The 25,895-nt window shown below is 38.4% G+C and overlaps 1 protein-coding gene across 1 annotated transcript; it reads left to right on the top strand.

Moving 5' to 3' along the window:
- Positions 1-470: 470 nt before the first annotated feature.
- On the top strand, positions 471-21,765 carry LOC121308532 (transmembrane protein 170B-like). Its single transcript, XM_041240985.1, has 3 exons — positions 471-797; positions 9,606-9,776; positions 20,562-21,765. Exons 1-3 carry the CDS (start codon positions 641-643, stop codon positions 20,690-20,692), a joined length of 459 nt encoding a protein of 152 aa, XP_041096919.1. The 5' UTR covers positions 471-640; the 3' UTR covers positions 20,693-21,765.
- The last annotated feature ends 4,130 nt before the right edge of the window (positions 21,766-25,895 follow it).

Genomic DNA, 25,895 nt, shown 5'->3' with positions numbered 1-25,895 from the left:
TAAAATACATAATTGGTTTAACTACTTGACCCAGACACAAAGTAACTCTCTTATGACACAAAGGCAAATTATTATATTAATATAGTTGTAGAAGAATATAGTACTGTCAGAACTCACAACACTATTCTGGGTCTTATAAGTTATAGAGGGCCCTGTAAGTGCTGAAAAAAGAAAAACGTATTTTGTTCAGGCTTTTTGGCTGCCTACTGTATCTTACACACTCAAAGATTTTTCCATTGAATGTTGGAAAAAAAATGTCTGTATGATTATAACGAGTTGTCATGGCAATGTGCTCCACACTATTATGTATGCACCTGTCTCTCATGCCACTGCCGTGTATGCAGACATAAAAGCAGTATCTTTGTGAGGGCCATTTGGTTTACCTACAGCGTTCTTCCTCTACACTCCCCCTTTACGATGGCCTCCCCTTTAACTGGCGTGTAGTTATACAAACGGAGTAGTAGGGGGGTTAGGGTTTACTTGCCGCGGCGCCCTCATGATGGCTTACAGAATGCAGTTGCTTCATCGGAGACAGCGAAAGAGCAGACTGCCGGTCTCATCCTCAACAACAGAGTGACTGGTAAACAAAACAATACACCTGTAGGTAGAAGCCGCGGCGAAAGCACCATTGGCCTCCTCGATGTCTTCATCAAGGCCGTATAGCCTGTACAGCAACTTGACAAAGAGTGGAAACCCGGGCAGCAGCGGCAGAAGCATGAAGGATTACTCCGTCAACCTTTCGGTGCAGCAAGTCCTCAGCCTCTGGGTGCACGGGACCGTGCTCCAGCACTTCACAGGTAAGCTGCAGGCAGCATCAATTGTCAGCTCCCACATTTTGATTTATTAAAACTGCAGCGCTCGACACCCTTTATTAGCAGGTTTGTGTGAGCTACTTTGTTGTGTGAAATAAATGGGCGACAATGACTTCAAGCGCGTCCATTTTTAAAGGGACAGTAAGCAGCGCCATAGACCGAAGAAGCACCTGCTAAGTCTCATTTGAATTAAAAGTGTGTTCTGTTCGATTTCTTTTGACGTTGTGATAGGAATTGTGGGAGCGAACAAACAAGTCAGTTGGACTTGTTTTTATTTATGTATTTTATTAACGATTTTGCTATTTTCAATAGTATACCAGACTGCTACAATGTTGCTGTAACGTCAATCGCACATTTCTATGCATACTTTGGTTAACACAATGTAAATGGTGCAGTAAATGTTATACAAGGGTACAATTGAACATTGTTATTTCTGGTGTTGTCATTGAAATGCAAGTGGATAATAATATATGTGTGTGTATGTGTGTGTGTGTATATATATATATATATATATATATATATATATATATATATATATATATATATATATATATATATATATGTAGCCTGCTGTATGTGACCTGGAAAGTTGTACATGTACCATAAGGCTTGCATTACGTAATAGATATCTAAGACTGACTCTATATTTTGGATCAAAACCTAGTAACTGTCTATCACAGCCTTTATATTATATCTATATATATATATATATATATATATATATATATATATATATATATATATATATACATATATATTAGTGTGTGTGGTATAAAAATGGGAACGTTTAAAAAAGACCCATAAAGCTAACACTCTTGCCTTCCTGCCCTGTACCAACATTTCACAGGTTTATCTTATTCTAGTTACAGTAATACTGTAGTATTCTAACTGTCCACTAGGAGTGCAGTTTTTAATAACTAATGTTTTGCTCTGTATTGAAACAAAAAGATGGGGTATTATTGCTCATTAAGGACTATTTGTGAAAGAAGAATCATCGTCAAAGTTAAAACATGATTTAATTGCAATGCATTGAATAAGTCTTTGAAATTAACATTGTAAAATGTGGTTAGTGCCTTATGCTGTGCTGGTTTATGCTTTCATCAGCAATTTCATTGCCTTGACGGCAGGATTGATTTTTTTCTATACATTGAGTGTAATTTAAAGTCAGAATAATTGGAAGTCAGCCTTTAAAAACGCATGTTTTTGTTCAATTATGCAGTTTTATGTAAGTTAAGTTGCACCTGCAAGTTGAATAGTTTTTTTTTGTTTGTTTTTTTTTAGACATTGTGCAGCATATTTGCTTTCTAAATCCAGGCAGTCTTCAAAATTTAGTTTTACACAAGTTTTCCACTGAAAAATAATTCCTAGGTGCCTGTTTAACTATTTCAGCACTATGTAAAATAGTACTTTCAAATAAATTATTCTGAGCCAGCTCCATCTAGAGTATTAAGGATCACATTTCCATTTGTATTGCTGGCTATGCACAGCTGTGCATCAGATGCCACTGGCTCTGACTTCTATAAATGTTGTCTGATCTTCCCAGTGTTACATATGTCTATAGAACAGTTTTAGTCTAATTGAACATACAAAAAAAAAAAAAAAAAAAAAAAAAAAAAACTGTCTACAGTAGTCTCTGGCTTAGAGAAAACCCCTCGGGAAGCAAGCAGTGTTCTCTTAGCTGAAGTGTTTTTTAAGACAGAGTTGACCACCAGACACAATATGAATAAATAAATAAATAGTTATGTATTACTTGTCATGACACAAGTGCGTCCACATATTACAATTAACATAAGAGAAAAACAATAGGCAAATGCATGTTAATTAACTATAACAATAAAGTAGTAAACAAACTAAAGTTAATAAGCTAACTGTCAAACTAAATTAACACAACACCCCTACACACATTAAACAGTGCCGCAGCAGCAGCAGCTGTAGATTGATTATGAATGCATGTACAGGAACAATATTCAAGACATGCACAACATTGTTTAACAGACTGGTGAAGCAACTCACCAGAATGGAAAACGCCAAACTGCTCGGTAACTTGTGTCTGATTCAGGTTTTTTCAGGAGCTCGAACAATTTCCAACTTCTTGTAACAAAAGAAACAGCAGTGCATTTTGACGTTTGTTTACATAACATTTTGTAGCAATGAGGTGCACACGTGGAAATCAGAATACAAAACGAGGCAATGACATGATGGCGATTCTGGAAAGATTTAATAAGCCAATCGTAAAGTCAAAGATTGAATAAACCATTTGAATTTATGTTTGGTGATGATGAGTTACCAGCTTACAAGACAGTTCTGTATCAGTTGTGAACGAATTTGCTAGTGGTGCCAAAAAGGTGTTCTTTTAAGTGAAGTTCCTGTTCATTGAGGTGGAGAATTTACAATCAGGGGGGAAAAATCTGTTTCAGCAGAAGGATGTTCTCTTCAACGAGTGTTCTCTTAGGAGGTGTTCCAATACACAGAGGCTACTGTATTACAGATCTCATTGATATGCTACAGCGTTTCCTCTAGGAAAGGCCTGTCCACTCTTAAAGTGATACATATGCAGTCAGCACTCGGATATACAATACTCAGATACACGTCAGTCGCGTTTTACCATCTATGTATTAAGAAACAAGTCAATTCTCATTATGTAACATATGAATGCAGTTACCCATCACATGTGATTTCCGACTTCAGTTTTCTGATACAAAACCCATCTCTTCAATGTTACAATTTATTTGTTTATCTGTCATAGCCCTTGAATTTTTTTTCTCTCTTGCCAAATCTGTTTTTATTGTGCAGTTACACACCACTTCCTCCAATTTCACATGACGAAAATGCAGCAAAAACAAAGCCAAAGAGACCAGCTACGGTAATGTAAAACAGTTAATCATTAAACAGTTTTAGATACTGTGAAGCTTTTTTTTTTTTTTTTTTAATATGTGATCTTTAGTTGCTTTTGTGAATTTTCATTTGCAAGTGAATTTTGAATACTGACTTTGGAAACTGTTTTAATTCTGGAAATTGTTGCTTTTTTGTTTAAATCTTTTGCTAAATTGCATTGCCTTTTACGTTTTATGCAGTTCTGTGAATGGGTAACATTTTGGTTTCATTGTGCTGTTTGATCATTGTGGCAGAGCAGAACTCTGCCCTGTATAGATTGGCAGGGATGGGGTTAAATTCCCCTACCTGCCTGGGTTTATTGTCTTCAGGTGGCTGGGGATTGATTGGAGTAATTAATGATCAGTCAGCACCCAGCCATCTCACATAAAAGGAGACCCCATTAGGGAGAGGAGGGAGCTGAGGAAGCAAGCAAGCTAGCTAGCCAACTAACGGTTGTGCTTGCTGGTTTTTGGTTTGCTGATTTGTTGTTTTGGCCTCTATCCATTCACCAGGCACTATAATCCCACTTCTGATGTCACACGTGGTGTTAGTAGTGGGATTATACAGGAGGCTCAGAGCAGTACTGCAGGGTTTTTTTTTTTTTTTAACTTTTGGGACATTTAAAAAAAAAAAAAAAAACTAAATGGGAAGGAAAAACAGGCAGAGACAAAGGCAGAAGGAGAGGCAGCAGCCGAAGAAATGTAAGCTACTGCAACAACAGCCACCACTGGAGGACCCGGCCAGCCTCTTCCCCTGGTATTCCTGGTGCGGGAAGGAGGACCACCGCAGGAGGTACTACCCAGAAGTGCCACCAGCAGACTGGTGTAGCCACTGTGAGGAGGACAGCCACAACTGGGCAGGATGCCCCTATAATCAGGCCCAGGAAGAGGAGCAGTTTTCACCCCGGGCATCAGCAGCCACCCCACTACCTCCAGCGCCACCACCCTGAGGCGGACTTCTTCCACGACCTCCCCATAGTTATCAACACACTGTGGTGTCGAGATATGGGGAGGTGGGAAGAGTGGGAGGAACAACATCACCCAACATCCTTCCCAGAGGTTGCCCTCATGGTCCTTAATTACCTGGTGGTAGACATGGGAGAGGCCCCAGTCAATCAAACAGAGAGGGAGCAGCCGCCGTCCAGAGAGCCAGAGAGGGAGGAGCCGCCGTTCCGAGAGCCAGAGAGGGAGGATCCGCCGCTGCCAGAGCCCAGAGGGGAGGAGCTGCCGTTGCCACAGCCCACAGGGGAGGAGCCATGGACCATGGAGCCAGAAGGGGAGAAGGCTGACAACAGTCTCTACATGTACTGATGAGAGGAGCCCAGCGGAGGCGCACCCGATCGTTACGGCAAGAGGTACCAGCCCTGCCTTAGAGGCCACTAGACTGGCCACAGCCCCCACCGCAGGTGGTGGAGGGGCTGCAGCCATTGCCACTGGAGGAGATGGAACTGCAGCTACCGGAGTGGCCACAGTCCTCATCTGCAGTTCCTGAGGGTCTGCTGGTCCCACCTGCTGTTCTAAAGGGAACCGGGCCACCGTTCCCGCCTAAGCCACCAGAGGGAGCCGGGCCGCCGTTCCTGCCTCCGCCACCAGATGGAGCTGGTCTGCCGATTCCGCCTCAGCCGGCGGAGGGTCCGACACCGCCGGAGGGTCTGACGCTGCTAGGGGGATCCACACCATCTGAGGAGGCCACGCCCACGCTGTCCAGGGGTGCTGCCTGCCTGCCAGCACTGCATCTGCTGGAGGGTCCAGGTCCCCTGACAGCGTCGCCTTACTTCCTTGGAGATCCAGGGCCCCCTCAACCAAAGAAGGCTTGGGGGCTCTGACATCAACCCCCGCCCACCACCGCTCACCGAAACAGCCCACCCAAGGGACATAATGGGACTCTTGGGGGGAGGGCTTGGGTTTAAAGGGGGGGGGGGGGAGTTGGCCGATTGCTGCCTGTGTACTTTGTTACGGGGGGGGGGGGGGGGGGGGAGGTGTGTGATACCTGTATAGATTGGCAGGGATGGGATTAAATTCCCCTACCTGCATGTGTTTATTGTCTTCAGGTGGCTGGGGATTGATTGGAGTAATTAACGATCAAACAGCACCCAGCCACCTGACATAAACAGAGACCTTCCCGTTAGGGAGAGGAGGGAGCTAAGCAAGCGAACGAGTGAATGAATGAACGAATGTTGTGCTTGTTGGTTTGTTGTTTTATATTTTCTGATCCAGTGAAGGCATCGCCCAGCCTGGAAACCTTTTATTTTGAAAGTTTTGCTTTGTTGTATGTATTTGAATATCTTTGTTTTGGCCCTTGTGCCCTTTTGTTTTGTTTATTTGTTAATAAAAGTATTATTTTTTTGAACTGCAGTCTGTCTCTGGGCATCTAGCCACTCGCCAGCCTGTCGTAGTCATTACTGGGAATTTTTACATACTGCTGCAATACGGACCAGATTTAAAAGTATGTACAATATTACAGTCCATGTGTCGTCACTTCTGGCAAGTGATATTTTCAGAATCATTTCGTTCTGAATTCAAATACTACTTCTGTTGAAAATATAATACTGTACCAACAAAATCAACTGCAGTACATCTAAATGGAAGCCTACTTATTTTAAAACTCAGTCCTTTCAGCTATCTGTTTTTGACATTGTATTTTTTTTTTGTGTGCCATGAAAAAACAAACAAGGGTTGGAACAGGCCAAAATTAAATAATCAGATATGCGTCACACTCATTTAACCATTATTGAAGTAACAATTTTATAGGGTCGGATATAGTGCTGACTGTATGGAAAAGTAGGCCTGTGAAAAAAAGCCTTTTTTTTTAATTTAGCAGCAAAAAAAAATTTATACAGTTTTGTTTTCAAAGGTTATTTAAATACTTGTAAGCCTGGCAGAGGGAGGGGCTGGGTGAAGAGTGTGAGTTTGTGGGAGAACCTGCTGTTTCTGTTTTTTTTTTTTTTTTTTTTGTTTTAAAGTTACCGAGTCAGACACTCAGAGAGTGTTAGCTTTGTGTGTGTGTTACCTGACTGTTTATTAAACCCTTGTATTTCTCCTGTGCTCATTATTGTTTATTGCATTTCAGTGGCAGAGGATGACTTTTTTTGACAGGTGAGGGACAAATCACAAAATAGTTATTACCACCCCCCTCACTCAATAGCTAACGTACTAAAAGTAAATTTACACTGAGAGCATTTTAATCTATTCAAGTAACAGACTGCAGTCGCTAAAATGTACCCCCATCAATTTAAAAAAAAAACATTAGCACTGTAAACAACACACAATTTAAAGAATTGCGGATACAAATTTGTATACTCCATTGACAAATCGGAACCTTAAAACCATATAGTATTAAGTTCTACAAGTCATTATGTGACACCAGCGTGGAACATTCGCTATTAAGACACAAATACAATATCACAAAATCATTCATTCAAAACGAACAAGGCAGCTTTATTCCATTTAAGAGATGTAACTTTGTCTTATTTAGTTGAAAGAAGGAAACATGGCCAACAATAGTTTGTTGACAGCGCTACCTTCCATTTTCCAATTGAACTCCTTTCTGCGTTTGTTTACTATCTTTCTTCAAAATCTCCAGTGTTTAGTTTTATTCTGCCATCCTTAACAATTGCATGTTGCATATAATATCAGATTCAACTAAAGCCATTATTGAACAAATTAAAATCTCATAAATTTTTACTGCTCCAAATCCAGTAGGTGCCTCATCAAGCTGTGGTTACCATAGCAACACCTTCTGAAAGGGACTCCCCAGCGTGGTGAGTTGCCATGGTAACAAGCAGCTTTTGTGAGGCATTCAAGGTTTGCGTCACACGGCAGTACAGGCAGTCCTCACCTTTACGACACAACTGGTTCCTGAAATTCACGTTGTAAGTCGAAGCACATTTTCCCATAGGAACAATGTTATAAATTAGGGTTACGTTTCTGAGTCTTTGGCCAGATAATATATATTTTTAAAAATGACCCGTTATATTGTACTCATGCAAATGTTTATTTAACTCTTTACACTTAGCCCGGTGGGTATGCGCATATTACCCAGGCATCTGGTTTGCTTAAAAGTACAGACTAGAGGCTTTCCTATGACGTATTCATTGTGTGTATGCGGTACTCCTACCCGGAACTACGATCGCCTGAAGTTACACACCCTCTTCTTCTTCGCCTTTGTCACCTTCTTCTCTTTCTCTGCCGCCTTCTTCTTCTCTGCCTTTTGTCATTGTAAAAATAAAACATCATTGCACCTGGATTACCATTGTCTGTATGTTTATCACCGCTGCATTCCTGCACCTGTTAACCACTTTGCCACACTGATAAATTATACAGCATCAAGTCTATGATGTTGAGGTAAACTGAATACATTTATATGTTTTTCATATATATTTAACAAAAAGCTGTTTTTACTTGTTTGCAGACATCGTAATATGTGCAAATTTGTAATTATTATTATTATTATTATTATTATTATTATTATTATTATTATTATTATTATAGCTGATAGTATAAGAATTATTGTCCATATTGCCAAACAGGTAACACAGCAGTAACGACCCATGATGCCACACAGAACACAAAGCCAGAACACTTGTAGTTTGTATTTTTATTTTTCTAATTGCTGTTGCGGTGATCAGAGACACACCCCTGATCTCAAACCCGAGTGTGTTTTAGAGTGGACATTTTGAAAATACCTTTGAAAGAGACTTACAACTTACAGTTCAGCAAAGTTGTTTTAGCAGGTTTGTAACACTGGGTGATGAATAGGGACAAACAAACCAAACAGCATTACCATGCTTTTTACCAGGATATTACCATGCTTCTGTAAAATTGTAAGACCCGAACCTAGTTCACAGGTTGGTCTGATGGGAAAGGGGATAGGGAGACTAGGATATACATGTGCTAGATTCAAGTTACATTGTGTGCAAATTGTAATGTTTTCTTTTTATGAGTAGAAGAAATAAGATACTTACAAAAAAAAAAAAAGGCACTGTTAAATAGAGTTTTTTGTAAAGTGCGATCAGAGGTTTGTCAAAGTTTTGATTTGGTCCCAGCCTAACAGTGTAACCTACTTTTTTGTCCCTGAATGCTTTAAATCCAGCACTGAGATTCAGGAAAAAGCTTAGATTTTTATGTCAGTGTTACATTTCCATTCATGCGATGCTGTCGGGGCTAATCAGACACGCTGTCTGCTCGATGGCCTCTTTTTATTAATGCAGTGCTCCAGGAGAGAGGGGTTGGGCCTGTGCTAAAGGCTTAAGCGTTATGTCTGGATTGAACCTTGTGTTATTTCTTTTATTTTATACTGATGACATTTATACGGATGTAACAGATTATTTACATATACTTTTTTTTTTTTCGCTGCACAGGGGACATGCTGTATATTGCATAAAGAGATCTAGAAACAACAAATGAGAACAAAAATATATTTGCTTGCATGTGTTGCACAAGTACTGTACCAATACAGCATGATTATCCATGTGGTACATTTACTGACCTGCAATAAATTGTTATGAGACACATTTCCTGTATTTTATTTGCTTTGCACGCTTTATAATTAGTTCCCTTTTTGATTGATTTGATTGATTGATTGATCATGATTTTTTTTATGTACAGTACACGTTTTTGTACAAAATGAAGATGTTATGTGGCAGATTTTGGTTTTACTCTCGTCTCTATTTAACTATTTCAGTGAAACCAAAAAAAAAAAAAACACCTGCTAATTTTACAAAACTAAAACCAGGCAACAAAGTGATATAAATGTAGGTCAATCATACAAGTTGAGTGTTTATCCTTTTGCAGCATCACCAGGAATTTTCCTCTTAATGTTTTTCGATAAGGTCATTATAATCTCATCCCCTGGCTGAACCGACTGTTGAGTGATCATGGTGTTGTGCTGATGTGCTGCTGCTGTTCGTTGTCCTTGCAGAGATGTGGTACTGGGTGTTCCTGTGGGCTCTCTTCTCCTCGCTGTTCGTCCACGGGGCAGTCGGGCTCCTCATGCTCGTCATGCTGCAGAGACACAAGCATGGGAGGCTCATCAGCTTCATTCTGGTCAGCGTTGGATTTCTGGCCTCTGTCACCGGGGGAATGATAACCAGTAAGTGATCCTAGAAATAAACTGTGGTGTGGGTGTTTTTGAGAGTACGAGCTCTTCCTCTTTTAAAAGTTGATTTAAAATTGTGTTTGGAGGATGGATAGCTTCCAATACACAACACTTATTTTGCCATATAATTCTTTTCCTCTCCTCCTTGTTCTATCACACTTTCCAAAACAAAGGGGAGTGTCTCAATTGCCCTGTTTAGTGGCCAAGCAATAACCCCTCGGACTAGCAGATTTGAGGCCAGGTTTTATATCTGACGTGCACAATCGATTCAACACATTTATATCTTGTTCACAAAAGCTTTTTTCACAGTATTTTTAGCATTACTAGCAAACTTCACAGTCAAAATAACTTGGTATAAACCAGTAAACCACAGCAAAATGTTGTTTTTATCTGCTCTGCAGTTCCTTTTTTTCACTGAAAAGATCAGATGATCACAGCACTACGGGGGGGGGTGACAGCTGTACAAAAAAGGTAAAATCCCAAGATATTTGATACAAATATCATATAATATATAAAATATTAATAAAAAAAAAAAAGGATGCCTCTGCGCTGAAGTAGCATAACTGTACAGTGGTCATAACCTATAACATTCACAGTGGAAAAAAAAAAATACAATTACTGCATAGTCGTATTTATCATCAGTTGCTGAAGAAGAGATAACTGTGTTGATTTCACACAATTAATGATTGTTGTCCAGGGAGGTTATAGGTTAAAAATGAAACATTTTGAATGCTAATAATTTTTAGTTGAATCTGTGGATTGTATTTGTTGTTAGATTAATCATGTTTCTGATATAATCCAGAAACAACTGTAGTTGATTTTTGGGGTATTACCTGGATATGTGGTAACTGCATTTCAATCGAGGCACTTTAGTTGGTAAATGTGTATAGGTCTGTGCTGATCTTGTTTGTCTTCAGTCACACATGTCTGCCCTAGACCCCCCGTGATGCTAAATGATTTGCCAATCCATAGCTCTTTTTCAGAGTCATGACTTCATGATCCATTTCCCACAACTTGTACTTGTGTGTCAACATAACACCAACTGTTAAGTAATTTGATAATTTTACTGAACCTGTCGGCAAGAAAAAAAAAATAGTTTGGGCTAGAGAACCATTAACATGCCTACATTGGAGGGTCATTGGGTACTGTCTATTAATGCAGGCTTTCTCCTCAAATCTTTGAGTGAATAAATATAAAGGTTTTCAGTGTCTAAAATAAAGAAATAAAAACATTGCTGAATTTGGATGTGGATTTATCCAGTAAAAAAAAAAAGGTGGTCACAGAGGCCCATAAGAATCTTTTGAACATTCTTTCATTTCTTTGTTTGGTTTATTCATCCCTTCGGTATTCATTATTTCTTTGGCCTCCATTGTATCTGAATGAAAAAGCTGATGAATGCAGGGGGACAATGCAGTTGCAGTGTAGTGTAACTAACCTCTTGAATATATCCAGGGACCTGCTAACCTGCTGTACATTGGTGAGGAAATAAACTAAGTCAGTCTGCCTCCCCCTCCCCCCGTCTGCAATTACAGTATCCCTTGCATCTTGAAAATGTAGATGTCTTGGTGGACATACCTGATGTATCACGTGCTTCACAATACAGAGGAGTTTTCATTTTATTTTATGTCTTTCACAAAATCAGTGCAAAACACAGAATATTAGCACAGTAATTCCAGAGATGGAAACCACATACTGTAGGACCAGGATTTGTAGGGGACAAATATTGTATCGTATTGGGGTGGGGGTGCGGGTTTACAGATTTGGGACAGCTAAACTGATACACAGGAAGCTTCTGTTTCCAAAGGTACATAAATTAAATAAGACCAATAAAAATGCAAACTGTTTATTTTGATCTTGACAGGAAAACCCATATATAAACATTCTTCCTGTTTTGTTGTGGATACTAAATCCAAACAAACAGTTACCTGAACTGGAGCTATAAATAAAATATTGCGTGATGAAACATTAATAAGTTGCTGTTGAATGTGCATCAGCTGCAAGCTAGCTGTTTGGCAGTGTTCCTGCATCTGTGTTTACAGTATGTGGATAGTGGTTCTTCATGTTTGTCTGGTATGGAAATGTGTGTATTGGTGTTGTGTTTTGTTTGCTTGTGTATGCTTACCTATTGTTAGGACTTCCTTGGAAAGCAGTTGTTGTTGGGCTCAGGATGAAGGAAGTTGAAGGAATATCATTCCATGCCAAATAGAACAATGGTCCCCACCTCACTCTCTCAGATTCTTTTAATATGAGTCACATATGGATGCACCTGGAAGTGTGTACAAAGTGTCCCATTTTTAAGGATAAAGTGTTCTGTATTTACTGTAAGTAGAATGATTCATTTTACAGTTCTCATTTTTCAAGATTTCTACATTACATCAATGTGCCACTGTCTAAATAATGCTTACATAATACCAACATGAAAATAATGTTTAAAAAAAAAAAAAAAGCTTCAATAATTAACAGGGAGTGTAACAGAAGCAGTATGCATAAAGCCCAGCTTATGAATAATACGTTCTGCTTCATTAAACCATATAAATAATGCAGTACAGAGCAGACATTGAATCATTGAATGCCATTAACTAAGGCTCAAGTTAAAATTGTATATATTTAACCCTGTCCTTCAACAGTGCTGATAGTCAATGTATCTCTAGCAATCATTTCAACTGTTAGGTTCGTTATTTGTTCCTTTGTGGAGTGCAATTGGTGGAGCAAGCTGTAATGGTTTGTTGTGATTTACCTGTACTTCTGCTGTTTATGCCAGACATACTCTGTCTCATAGTCAACAGAGCCCGAGGCCTGCGGCAGGGCTTTCCTGTGCAGGTAGGTGGATGAGGCCTGTGTGCTTGTATCATAGGTGGTTTTTGCTGTCCCTATGCTTTTCATCAGGGGTGGAAATTTGACGATATGGCAAGTGAAATAACTTGCATTATATGTGGGCATACAACATAAATACTCAAAGGATTCCCAACATATTTTGTTGATATGTTGTCCTGATTAGTTAGTATTTTGTTATTTCAAGTCACCAAGTACAGTTTTGTTTTGCATGTTATACAGCTACAATATTAAACAAATTGTTGGAGCGTAATCAAAATAAAAGCATTTGGTATCTGGTAAAGTAATGCATTACTATAAAAAATAAACAAACTGCAAACTCCCCAAAGCACTAATCAAACAGGAGACAAAGGCAATCTTCCTGTCAGTACTGTACCTCACGGTAATAATAAGTCTTTCTGATACCAGAGGGTTCAGCACTGTTACTATGTGTTCAGTGTCCAGCTATTTTATCCCCCCCAACAGCTCAGGAGAACTGGAGGTCAGTGGACGATGTCTTGCACACCAAGGACCTCAGTTAAGGATGTTGACATGCTACCAACCAACTGTTGGGAGACGAATCTTTGCCTTACAGGTGTTATTGCATAGCATTTTTTTTTTTCTTTATCATGGCCTGAAATAGATTTTATAATATATATGGACACTAGAAAAAAGTGGTATAAAAAAAATGATAATGGCTTCCATTTTGCACCAATTTTCACCAGACTATCTTCATACAATCCTAGCCTCCTATAGACATTTTAGATTGCATTTGGGTATAGTCGGATAAACTTTACATTTTATAACAATATTGTACATATCAACCTGTATATTCACTTCTTCACTTATTTAACCTTTAAGCAGTCCAAAAAGCATCACTTTACATTGTATCTACCTAATACGCATACATAAAACATACTGTAGGGACTAGAGAGTAGTCCGAAGTATTTTAAGTTAAGTTGGGATGTACATCAAACATTACTGTTTATTACAGTAATTAGGCAATGCACATAGCAAGCTACTTCACAAAGTAAAAAGCCTGGGGAAGCTACACTGAACAAAAATATAAACGCAACATGTAAAGTGTTGGTCCCATGTTTCATGAGCTGAAATAAAAGATCCCAGAAATGTTCTATACGCACAAAAAGCTTATTTCTCAAATTTTGTGCACAAATTTGTTTACATCACTGTTGGTGAGCATTTCTCATTTTCCAGGATAATCCATCCACCTGACAGGTGTGGCATATCAAGAAGCTGATTAAACAGCATGATCATTACAAAGGTGCACCTTGTTCTGGGGACAATAAAAGGCCACTCTAAAATGTGCAGTTTTGTCACACAACACAATGCCACAGATGTCTCAAGTTTTGAGGGAGCGTGCAATTGGCATTCTGACTGCAGGAATGTCCACCAGAGCTGTTGCCAGAGAATTGAATGTTCCTTTCTCTACCATAAGCCGCCTCCAACGTTGTTTTAGAGAATTTGGCAGTACTTCCAACCGGCCTCGCAACCGTAGACCATGTGTAACCACGCAAGCCCAGGACCTACACATCAGGCTTCTTCACCTGCGGGATCGTCTGAGACCAGCCACCCGGGACAGCTGATAAAACTAGGTTTGCACAACCGAAGAAATTCTGCACAAACTGTCAGAATCCGTCTCAGGGAAGCTCATCTGCGTGCTTGTCTTGACTTGACTGCAGTTCGGCATCTTAACTGACTTCAGTGGGCAAATGCTTACCTTCGATGGGCACTGGCACGCTGAAGAAATGTGCTCTTCAGGGATGAATCCCGGTTTCAACTGTTCCGGGCAGATGGCAGACACGTGTATGGCATCGTGTGGGCGAGCGGTTTGCTGATGTCAATGCTATGAACAAAGTGACCCATGGTGGCGGTGGGGTTATGGTATGGGCAGGCATAAGCTACGGACAATGAACACAATTGCATTTTATCGATGGCAATTTGAATGCACAGAGATACCGTGACGAGATCCTGATCATGCCATTCATCCGCCGCCATCACCTCATGTTTCAGCATGATAATGCACGGCCCCATGTCACAAGGATCTGTACACAATTCCTGGAAGCTGAAAATGTCCCATTTCTTCCATGGCCTGCATATTCACCAGATATGTCACCCATTGAGCATGTTTGGGATGCTCTGGATCAACGTGTATGACAGCATGTTCCAGTTCCCGCCAATATCCAGCAACTTCGCACAGCCATTGAAGAGGAGTGGAACAACATTCCACAGGCCACAGTCAACAGCCTGACCAACTCAATGTGAAGGAGATGTGTCACGCTGCATGAGGCAAATGGTGGTCACACCCCTATGCCCCTACCTTTTTTTTTTAAGGTATCTGTGACCAACAGATGCATATCTGTATTCCCAGTCATGTGAAATCCATAGATTAGGGCCTAATGAATTTATTTCAATTGACCGATTTCCTTATATGAACTGTAACTCAGTAAAATCTTTGAAATTGTTGCATGTTGCGTTTATATTTTTGTTCAGTGTAGATAAGAGCCTTGTCAAACTTTGCATTCATATCATATCTCCTGCCATCAACAGTTTGCCTTTGGTTCTTGAAAATGCAAGATTGCAATGTTATCAGAACAGGCCATTTTGAAAAATGGTTGCCTAATGCTATTGCTATGATCATATTTAAATGTTGTTAATGGTACTAGTAAAAGTGAAACATAGAATTTATGTTGGTATTTTGAAGGATTGTCTGTTTTGTTTCAAATCTTAGTTCACTCTTCATGGTATGTGATCGATTACTTTGTTTTGGTGCAACTAAAATATATTCTTAACAGGGAATTGCTGCTACCTGACCTTTTCAAAAGCCTGAGCCTTCCTGCATTTAGCTTTTGTTATGATTTATTTTAGTTGGCTTGTACTAGTCCATTTCAGAACATGTAACCTGCAATGACAGATGGCTGCTTTCTGTGAATGCAGTCATTCTCACTTCAGATCTAGTTAAAATTATTCTAATTAAGTGTACAGACGTCAAGATTTACTTTCTGAACCTCAAGGTAAAAATGAAGGTTCTGGTTGAAGCGAACACAATAAATCACAAATAAAGGATGAGTGCATAGTATATTGTGGTTGTCAGGAGGTTCAGAAAATTAATGTAATGGAGGCGGTCAACCGGAACTTGTTTGAAACGACTAGACTGCTGGTATAGCTGACTAACTCTCTCTCCTCTCTCTCTCTCTCTCTATCTATCTATCTATCTATCTATCTATCTATATATATATATATATATATATATATATATATATATATATATATATATATATATATCTATTAGTACTGTGCAAAAGTTTTAGGCAGGTGTGAAAAAATGCTGTAAAGTAAGAATGCTTTGAAAAATAGACATGTTAATAGTTTATATTTATCAATTAACAAAATGCAAAGCCAGTTAACAGAAGAAAAATCTACATCAAATCAGTATTTGGTGTGACCACCCTTTTGCCTTAAAACAACATCAATTCTTCTAGGTACACTTGCACACAGTTTTTGAAGGAACTCTGCAGGTAGATTGGCCCAAACATCTTGGAGAAATAATAGTCTCCGTTGCTTCTTTCTCTTCATGAAGTCCCATACTGACTCAATGATGTTGAGATCAGGGCTCTGTGGGGGCCATGCCATCACTTCCAGAACTCCTTGTTCTTCTTTACGCTGAAAATAGTTCTTAATGACTTTCGCTGTATGTTTGGGGTCGTTGTCATGCTGCAGAATAAATTTGGGGCCAATCAGATGCCTCCTTGAAGGTATTGCATGATGGATAAGTATCTGCCTGTACTTTTCAGCATTGAGGAGACCATTAATTCTGACCAAATCCCCAACTCCATTTGCAGAAATGCAGCCCCAAACTTGCAAGGAACCTCCACCATGCTTCACTGTTGCCTGCAGACACTCATTCGTGTACCACTCTGCCAGCCCTTCGGGGAACAAACTGCCTTCTGCTACAGCCAAATATTTCAAATTTTGACTCATCAGTCCAGAGCACCTGCTGCCATTTTTCTGCACCCCAGTTCCTGTGTTTTCATGCATAGTTGAGTCGCTTGGCCTTGTTTCCACGTCAGAGGTATGGTTTTTGGCTGCAAGTCTTCCATGAAGGCCACTTCTGACCAGACTTCTCCGGACAGTAGATGGGTGTACCAGGGTCCCACTGTTTTCTGCCAATTCTGAGCTGATGGCATTGCTGGACATCTTCCGATTGCGAAGGGAAGTAAGCATGATGTGTCTTTCATCTACTGCAGTAAGTTTCCTTGGCCGACCACTTTGTCTACGGTCCTCAACGTTGCCTGTTTCTTTGTACTTCTTCAAAAGAGCTTGGACAGCACATCTGGAAACCCCTGTCTGCCTTGAAATTTCTGCCTGGGAGAGACCTTGCTGATGCAGTATAACTACCTTGTGTCTTGTTGCTGTGCTCAGTCTTGCCATGATGTATGACTTTTGACAGTAAACTGTCTTCAGCAACCTGACCTTGTTAGCTGAGTTTGGCTGTTCCTCACCCAGTTTTATTCCTCCTACACAGCTGATTCTGTTTCAGTTAATGATTGTGTTTCAAACTACATATTGAATTAATGATCATTAGCGCCTGTTTGGTATAATTGTTTAATCATACACCTGACTATATGCTTACAAAACTTTGTGCAAGTGTACCTAGAAGAATTGATGCTGTTTTGAAGGCAAAGGGTGGTCACACCAAATATGGATTTGATTTAGATTTTAATTCTGTTCACTCACTTTGCATTTAGTTAATTGATAAATATAAACTATTAACATGTCTATTTTTGAAAGCATTCTTACTTTACAGCATTTTTTCACACCTGCCTAAAACTTTTGCACAGTACTGTGTGTGTGTGTGTGTATATATATATATATATATATATATATATATATATATATATATATATATATATACGATATATGCTTTATGACATTTATAAATTTTACCCAAAATATTATTAAAAGTTAGTTTACCCATTTAATTTGACACCAATGGCTTGGAGTCCATTCAAAAAGTGTGTTAAACTAGGTACCACTGAGACACAGTTAACAGTAAGATTAAATGTCACGTCGTGTATATTATTGGATGAACTTGAATTCAAAGGTAACCTCAAAGTCTTGTATTTGATTTAGATAACTTTTGTGTTAAAAAAAATATTTTATTTTCAGAACGTTTTGGGCAAAAGCCCTTCAGCTGTTTGTAATAGTTGGTATTCACTGGATGTTTGGATTAGTACAAAATGTTGTTTTCTGCATTGAAAAGATTTATATTTATTACAGCAGTGATGGGTCTTTGAGTTTGAATGGTATAAATGCAAGCAGTGACACCAGTGATTTCACTGAGGTGGTGGGTGGAGTAGTTTTACTGCGTAGTGATGCATCAGAATGGGCTCTTGCCAAAAGTGAGGTGCGATGTAGCAAGTGACAGTCACTAAATAAGTTAATTGAATTCTGTGGAGTGTGAAATATAAGCCAGATAATACTGTATCCCCATCATAGTTTAAACACGAAAAGTACTCTGTTCAAGTGCCATCTACAATTCAGCTACATCCAATCTAAAGAAGCCAGTAACTGTCAGTGGTGGGCTAGAGGCTGGGATTGTGATACAAATATGGCTGCTTTTTTAAATTGCTCAGCAAAAATGTAAAAATAAATCATGATAATCAAAGAAGGTAAGATTACAGCGCTTAATAATACACACTTTCCTTTGGAAGATGTTTTTTCACCTTTGAAAAAGAAAACTACGTTTGAGATTAATTGAAATATGCAAATCAGACTTCTGCAATGGATCCAACCAGATCCCAGGATATCTGTAACTATCATGAATGATACAGTCCAGTGTAGTTATCCAGAATGCACCACACAATGCTTGAATAAATAGCAGCCTACCTGCACTGCAGCAGTAGACCGCTGCTGAATCCACAGTAAGTCTTCGAGGTACGAACTTAATGCTGCTGGAAGCAAGCCGGATTTGTAGTCTCAAGGGCAAAGGATGAGAGACCTGTAAACAATCCTGTATTGCAGCTGTAAAGAGCATGCCAACTGGACACTCTATCTTTACACATTTTCTAGTGTTGCTGAATGCTTGTGATCTTGACATTGACCCAATATGGCTGCTTGATTAAGTTTATGCGACTGTTTTGGGTTCTGCATGATACAGACTGTATACTTTGACATGTGTTCATATTTGGTAGTATGATTCTCTTGGTTTAGTTCCATTTGTGGGTGTTAATTAAAATGTTAAGGAATATTAACCGTTTCACTGCCACACTTGTTTATCTCGTTCAGATACAGATCACACAGTTTGCCACATATCCATTTTCCTCATGAGATGCCGTTCCCCGTACATTATGCCTACAGGGATGTTTACTAATGCAATCCTATAATGTCGGGAATGTTTTTCTCTGCTTCAAAAATGTGTGCTTTATCAAGTACTTGTTCAAAACCAATTGTATACAACAATATTTAGCCAATTTTACAATGCATGCTGTTTTGGGGTATTTGCTGTCTTTGAGAACATATAAGTTGACAGTGCCTTTAGGAGTTCAACTAACAAGATCGGGTAACTAAATGTGAAGAGTCCCGGCAGCTTTCTTCATGTAATCACATTGTGCGAAGAAAAATGGAGAAGACCAGAAAAATTGCCCAACTAATACTGTAGCAGTGAATCAGGCTTTATCATCCAGATACATTCCACCTGTATAATTTATAATTACAATAATTGCTTATTGGACTGAACAGTGACACTAAACATTGCAGTAGCTGTATCATGTGGGAGTTGATTATATAATTATAACTAGTCATGGATAAAAAGTTCATCAATTGCGTTACATAGTCTACATTTTGGCAAATTACAAGTTGTTTTTGTAACATGCTAAACTTTATTAACTTTATTAAGTTTTTTTGGACATATGGTATGTTTCTTTCCCACAATGGAACAGAATTTGAACTTCACTTCATGTCTGGCATGTATAATAACAGAAAAGGGACATGTTGCTAACCTTTTGTTTTAGTTGTATTAACTCCAGTAGATTGGTGCTAGACTGGAATAACAGAGCTGAACTACCAAAACTAATCCAAATAGCATAATTCGGAAAACTTGTAGGTTAAACATTAATTTAATAGATGTGTTTATTTATTCTGTTCACATCTGTTCCAGGTTGTGGTGTTTTTTTATGTTGTTTAGTTCACTGCTGGAACCCCTCTCCCCAGCTGGAAATCCAGGACAATGTAGACCTGTCTGTTTTGAAATGTTGCTTCAGCTCAGTGAGCAGGACTGATACACCAGTGTAAAGTAAGCACAGGGATTTAGGGCAGTGGATGAAAAGTAGGTCAGGAGGATTGTCTGGACAGGGTGCATTGATTGCGCTGTCACCTCATCAATGCACTGTGAATTGTGAAAGATAATAGGATAGATTAGATGGTCAATTGTATGCACTGAGTAACTTTGTATTGCATTATCATGGACATGACAGAAGCCCTGGTATAAATGAGCTGCTAAATTTGCCATGTAGATTATGCACACAGTTGTTTTTTCTAGGACTAGGCATGTACATTGTTTGGGTGAGTGGGGAGTGTGGGGCGGGGTAGGGGGGTTGTAGTAACTGGTTATGAAGATGCAGGTTCTAAAACCCCTCAGTTTGTTATGGCTTTGCTGTATATCACCAGCAAAATGGGACAGTATGCTGAATGCTATATCTTGGAAATGCTTGTATGATTTTGAAGAAACTATTGATGGACATTTCACATAGGGTGATACACTAACTTGATTTTTCTCAATACTGCCACTGGGCTGCGCTACTGAAGGCTGTTTTTTTTTTTTAAAACTGTCTGGCTTTTGATTGAATCACCTGTTTGATTTTTGATGCTATTCTGCATGTTGTGCCTTGTGTAGCCATTGTCCCTGTCACTCTGTCAAAATAGTCACTGATGATGTTGCTTTCCTTCTAGGTGCAGCAGTGGCGGGGGTATACCGGGTTGCAGGCAAGAACATGGCCCCCTTGGAAGCCTTGGTGTTTGGGGTGGGACAGACAGTGCTCGCTATCATCATATCAGTCTCAAGGATTCTTGCCACACTTTGAATATTGCAGTGTGTGGAAGAAGTAGTGAATGCAAGCATCACCGAGGAGGTCTTCTTTTAAAAAAAAATAAAAATAACAAGAACAAAATGAAGGCCTTTTGATTTGGAACCTGCAGGAGACAGAAGAGGCCAGTAATCCGCACTGAGTGGTTGCCTGATCCAGGTCAATGTTAATTCAGTGCCACCTGGTGTTCAAACTGTTGCACTACTGCACCTTATGTGCCTCAGTCACAGGCAAGGTGCACAAGAAACACTGTCACAGCATCGTGAAGCCTTCTGATAAAGCACCTTGTACATCTAACAATCAGGTTGAGCTTTACTGACGGATGTGGACATTGCCTGCTGTTGATGACAGGTCTGTATACACAGAATTCAGGAACTGTTCTCTGAATCTGTATTCAACGTGCCAAACGTGACTTTTTAACCTGCAAATTAAAGGAGCTATCTTATAAGAAATCTCAAATTCAATGAAATGCACATGTTGATTTAATTCAATATTTTCTCTACTTGTTTGCTTAAGGGGTGTGTAAGTGTGACTGGTGTGCTTTTTTATTTTTTTAACCCTGGAAAAATGTTTTTTGTGCTGTGGTTTTGTGAATATTACCTTTTCAGTGGCGTATACATTAACGGTTAAAACAGAGATCTGTAGTTGCCATTTATAGATAATGATGAAGTAACGTGAAGAAAATTGCTGCATTTCCCATGGTAAAAAATAGTTAGCAGGTTATGCAAACATAATTGTAATGTATTTTAATTACATTGTTGCTAAATAATTCCATCATCATTCGTGATTTCTGTGTAATATGCCCCTGTAACTGAAAATATTAGTTTAAAAAGCTAAAGGTTGTTTTCTATGTTACAGTTTATACAGATCAAGTTGAAACCACTGGGGACGTAAAAACATGTTCTATTAGTAGTTCGAATGGGCCCAATCACACTGCTACGTACATTGGTCCCCATCAGTGGCAGTAAACAGTTGACTGTTGTTGATGTGCTTTTCTTTATCTCCTCATCTGTTATGCAACTCCATATTCTGTAGGTAATAAAACAACCCACAGCATTGCTGATTTTAGGATTTCAAGCTATTTGAATGGTATACTGTAGTGTGTTAAAAATCTATAAACAGAAATAAAAAATTTAGACAATTTGGAGAGAAAAAAAACAAATAAAAAGAAACAACAATTGAGTGAGTTTTACGTGCTGCTTTTGAACTGTGTAGTGATCTACATTTTGAACTTTTCTTTGTTAGCTTATTCCTCGGTGTGTGAGGCTGAAGATACATAATTGAGACTAAAAACACTGAAATCAAAGTTTATAAACTGGAAATTCCTAAAAAGAAAATCATTTTTTTCAAATCAGTAATTGTTGGAGCATAACTTTGAAACACTGCTATTCTTAATTGCTTTTAACGGACATAAATCAAACCAAGGCATATTCTTCTTCAATAGAATTGTCATCAAGGGGATTTCTTTAATCTGTCATTATGCCATTTAACGTCTAGCCAGACCCACAACATAAAACCATAATACCACGAAAACTGTTTTAGAAATATGGTTGTGGCAAAAAGTACTGGGATATATTATTTCAATTTCATAATGGTAAGCAAAATCAGCAAATCAGAATAATATTATAAGCCTGAAACTGCCAGCGTAGAGAAAAATGACCATTGAAGTGCAAGCAAATGAGAAACATTCAAACCTTACAATAAGCTGTGAAATGGAGGAGAGGACAGTGTAATGAAGTTGAAATTCTGAGTGGGAGACCCATGTAGTCCAGCTGTTAGTGACAGTGGCAAAGGCAAAGCCCAACATGTATTGGAGTCATTGACCTCCTTTCCTTGATTCATGTATGTACCTGAAGCTCTATTCATAGCTTTACAAATTATTTAATTTACCAGATCTTTTGTCCTTCTGTAAACAGAGGATAATAGAAAAATGAAAGACTGTGAATACAGAGAGGCATAGAAATACTGTGTATCTCTAAAGAAAAAATGATAAATTACTAACTGTTGTGAAAGAGTAGTAATTTTAATTATGGTATATTTTGCCACTTTTTTTTATTTTTCCAAATCTTGAAAACAACACAAAATCAGCTAGCAAATAAGTTATCAAAAATCAATGAATGAAAGATGACAGGAGTATTAAATAGAAAATAAAATTGACAGCTTTTTATAGGACAATGTGAAGTTAAGAACTTTCCTTCTAAATTATGTGATTTATAAGGTACTGTGCTGAGAAGGCTGAACTATGGAATAATGTTCGAGAATTATCTTTGTGTAAAATTCAACATGATTGTGTGCCACTTTGTTGGGATTGTTTGCTTTAACTGTGAACTACAGTATAGGGATACTCTGCTCAAATATAGTTTTGTAATTATGTATTTTGTGCTAACTCTAACCCTATTCCAGATATAATTTGCTAGAAGAGACAGTAATAGCTGCTGGTTTCGTTTATGCATTCTTCTGATTTACTGCTGATGAAAACAAACTACACCAGGAAGGTTTAAAATAAGTCCTTAAAGACAAATCCAATCTCTAGCCCATTTACAAATGTGAAGCCCATGTTGCACTGACCAGCCATTGATTTGGAGTCTAAAGGTATTTTTAGAGAAATGTATTGCATGCAAAAATTACAGTATATGTTTGTTTGTTTTTTTTTCTGATAGATTAATTAAAAGTTAAAAGGTTTTTTTTTTTGTTTTTTTTTTGTGATACGTGGGGAAGCACGGAATTAATAGCATTCTTTAGTTACATAGTTTCTATTTTGCATCTGGACTTGTGCAGTTACTTAGTAGTATTTGCAACAGCACCTGTAAAGCATCGTAACTTGCATAAACTGTTTTGATGTTAATGTGTTTTCTATTTAATTCAAAGAGGAACATTGTAAATCTGCTTTTGGGCCAAATGAGTAACTGGTATAAACTTTGTTTTATGTTTTCAAAGTTTGTTTAACTGCTTGGTTGGTTAGTTCTTTTCTGATTTAAATTATTTGTCCACCAGGTGGTGGCATATTGCAATAAATTAAAAAACATCATGTGCCATGATTTTAATGGGACAAAATTAACAAGTAGCTTATAATCTGAAAGTAGTTCAGTTGTACTAAGTTGCTAGTTCAGTAGTTACAGTTATTGTATTTCTCTGAAAATGTGTCTTTGCCCATGCACTTCAAAACATGACTCCATAGGTTTAAAGAGAGCTGATTTGAAAGAGAATTTTTGAAAGAGAACAAGAAATTCCAGTGATGTAACACTGCAAGGCTAAACTTGCAAGAAAGCAGTTATATTCTTTCTAAAACCTGGCTGAATCTAAGCTTGCATCTAGTGGATTTGTTGCTGATCTCTTTTTTTTTTTTTTTAATTAATTTTTTTAGACACTTAGATTATTAGGGCATTTATTGGACACTACGTTTTGTTGTAGGTAGTGCTGCATTCATATCGTGAGTGTGTTTTGGGGTGCAAAGGTACTAGGTCTAAAATACTTCAGTATTATTATTTTTTTGTAAAGGGTGGGCTTCAATGCAGACATTTTGATCTCATTCTCATAATTTAGTTCAGTAACTGTACTATTTAATAAACCGAAAAAAAAAAAAACCAAAAACAAAAAATGTTATGGCCCAACCCTAATAAACAACCTGTTTCTTTGGCTTTATTGTTGTTTTAAAGTTCTAAGCTTCTGTTCCTCACTGCTCATTCGAGGGTTGATTGGATTTAAAGTAAGGGAGTGAACTTCATTCAAACACATTGGATACAATCGTGACAAAGGAAGAAAACCAAAGACTTGTAAAGTTGTAGATTGTGAGTGTGACAGATACAGTACTGGATAAAGCTTTGTATGTGGATGTTATATAAAAGTGTTCCTTTTTGCACATGGATAATTATGTTTTTATTATAGTGAGTAAATGCTGTTCCTAACAAAAGTTTTTGTTCAATTGTTGTTGGCATGCAAACTTGTGTTGCATTACATCGTGATATTACTACAAGTGCGATATTTAGATCTTGCTTTATTGTTGTATCTTTGAATGCAACCGTATTGTTGTACATGTGATTCATGTCCAAGGGTTAAGCCATTCTTTGTTGTCCTCATGATGACTGAAGTGGAAAAGCGGAATGGAATTGTTAAATCCTCAGAATGATCCAACTAAATCAACATTCCCTAATAACTTGGTGCTAAGACTTTGTCAGCGTTTCATTTCTGAATATTTTTTTACCCTTTGAGACGGATGATTTCTCTTCATAAGAGAAAAATAAGAGATTCCCTTCTGCATATCTAGCAGTCATATGCACAGCAGTGCATCTCATCCCTTGATTAGCCTTTCAGTTTATAAATAAACTGCAGACCGTATTCCTTTGAATTTAAGATGCAGACCAAATTTACCACCCTCAATTTGAGGAAAAAATAAAACCTCAAATAAATATGCATTTACAAAGATGCAACCTCAGTTACGCTGTTGTATTGTACAAAACTGACATGAAACAGTGTTGTTGTAGATTAATCACAGAGCTTGTTTATTGTGCACACTGTATAATACTTAAGATGGCGTCTCTGTCATACACATACCACTACTCGCTTATGGAATCGCACACAACAGCAAGCATGACGCAACATTCCACAGCATCAGGCAACATGTAACCCAACAACATCGAACATTGTTCGGTATGTCGAAAAATACGAGGGGTCTGATCCGACTTTCCGATCTGTCCAAGCTGGTACTGTTTGTTAGAAATGCTGAAATTGTAAATGTTTCTCTTGGAATTCCTCAGGAAGCTTGCTTTGTTTTTTCTCAGCATTGTCACGTTGCTGCTTGTGTATTAAGGCAGACGTCTTTGTTGTCTGTTCTCAGCAGTCTGTCGTTGCTGTTTGTGTACTCTGGTAGTCACGCCTTTTGTTGGTGATTTTAATACACACATCAGTATACTGTACTCGAATTTAAGACGTAGGCTATTTTTAAGAAGCAAAAAATGATTTAAAAAAGCGTGTCTTAAATTCGAAGGAATACGGTACTTAAAAACTTTGTTTTGCTCTTTTTCACCAACAGGTGTCACCAGATTCGTAGTATTTTCCAGTACAGTATATACAGCACCCACTCGATATATCGTGGGTGTTGGGGTCCAATTTAAATCCGCTATATATCGTGGGCCGCAATATAGCGAGAGACCCATAGAAAAACAAGTAGGCTACCAAATACTGTACAACCACTCCCTCTTCT

The sequence above is a fragment of the Polyodon spathula genome, chromosome 3 (assembly GCF_017654505.1).
Source record: "Polyodon spathula isolate WHYD16114869_AA chromosome 3, ASM1765450v1, whole genome shotgun sequence".
Classification (NCBI taxonomy): Eukaryota; Metazoa; Chordata; class Actinopteri; order Acipenseriformes; family Polyodontidae; genus Polyodon; species Polyodon spathula.
Note: the sequence above shows the minus strand (reverse complement) of the source record. Positions and strands in the feature narration are given on the sequence as shown.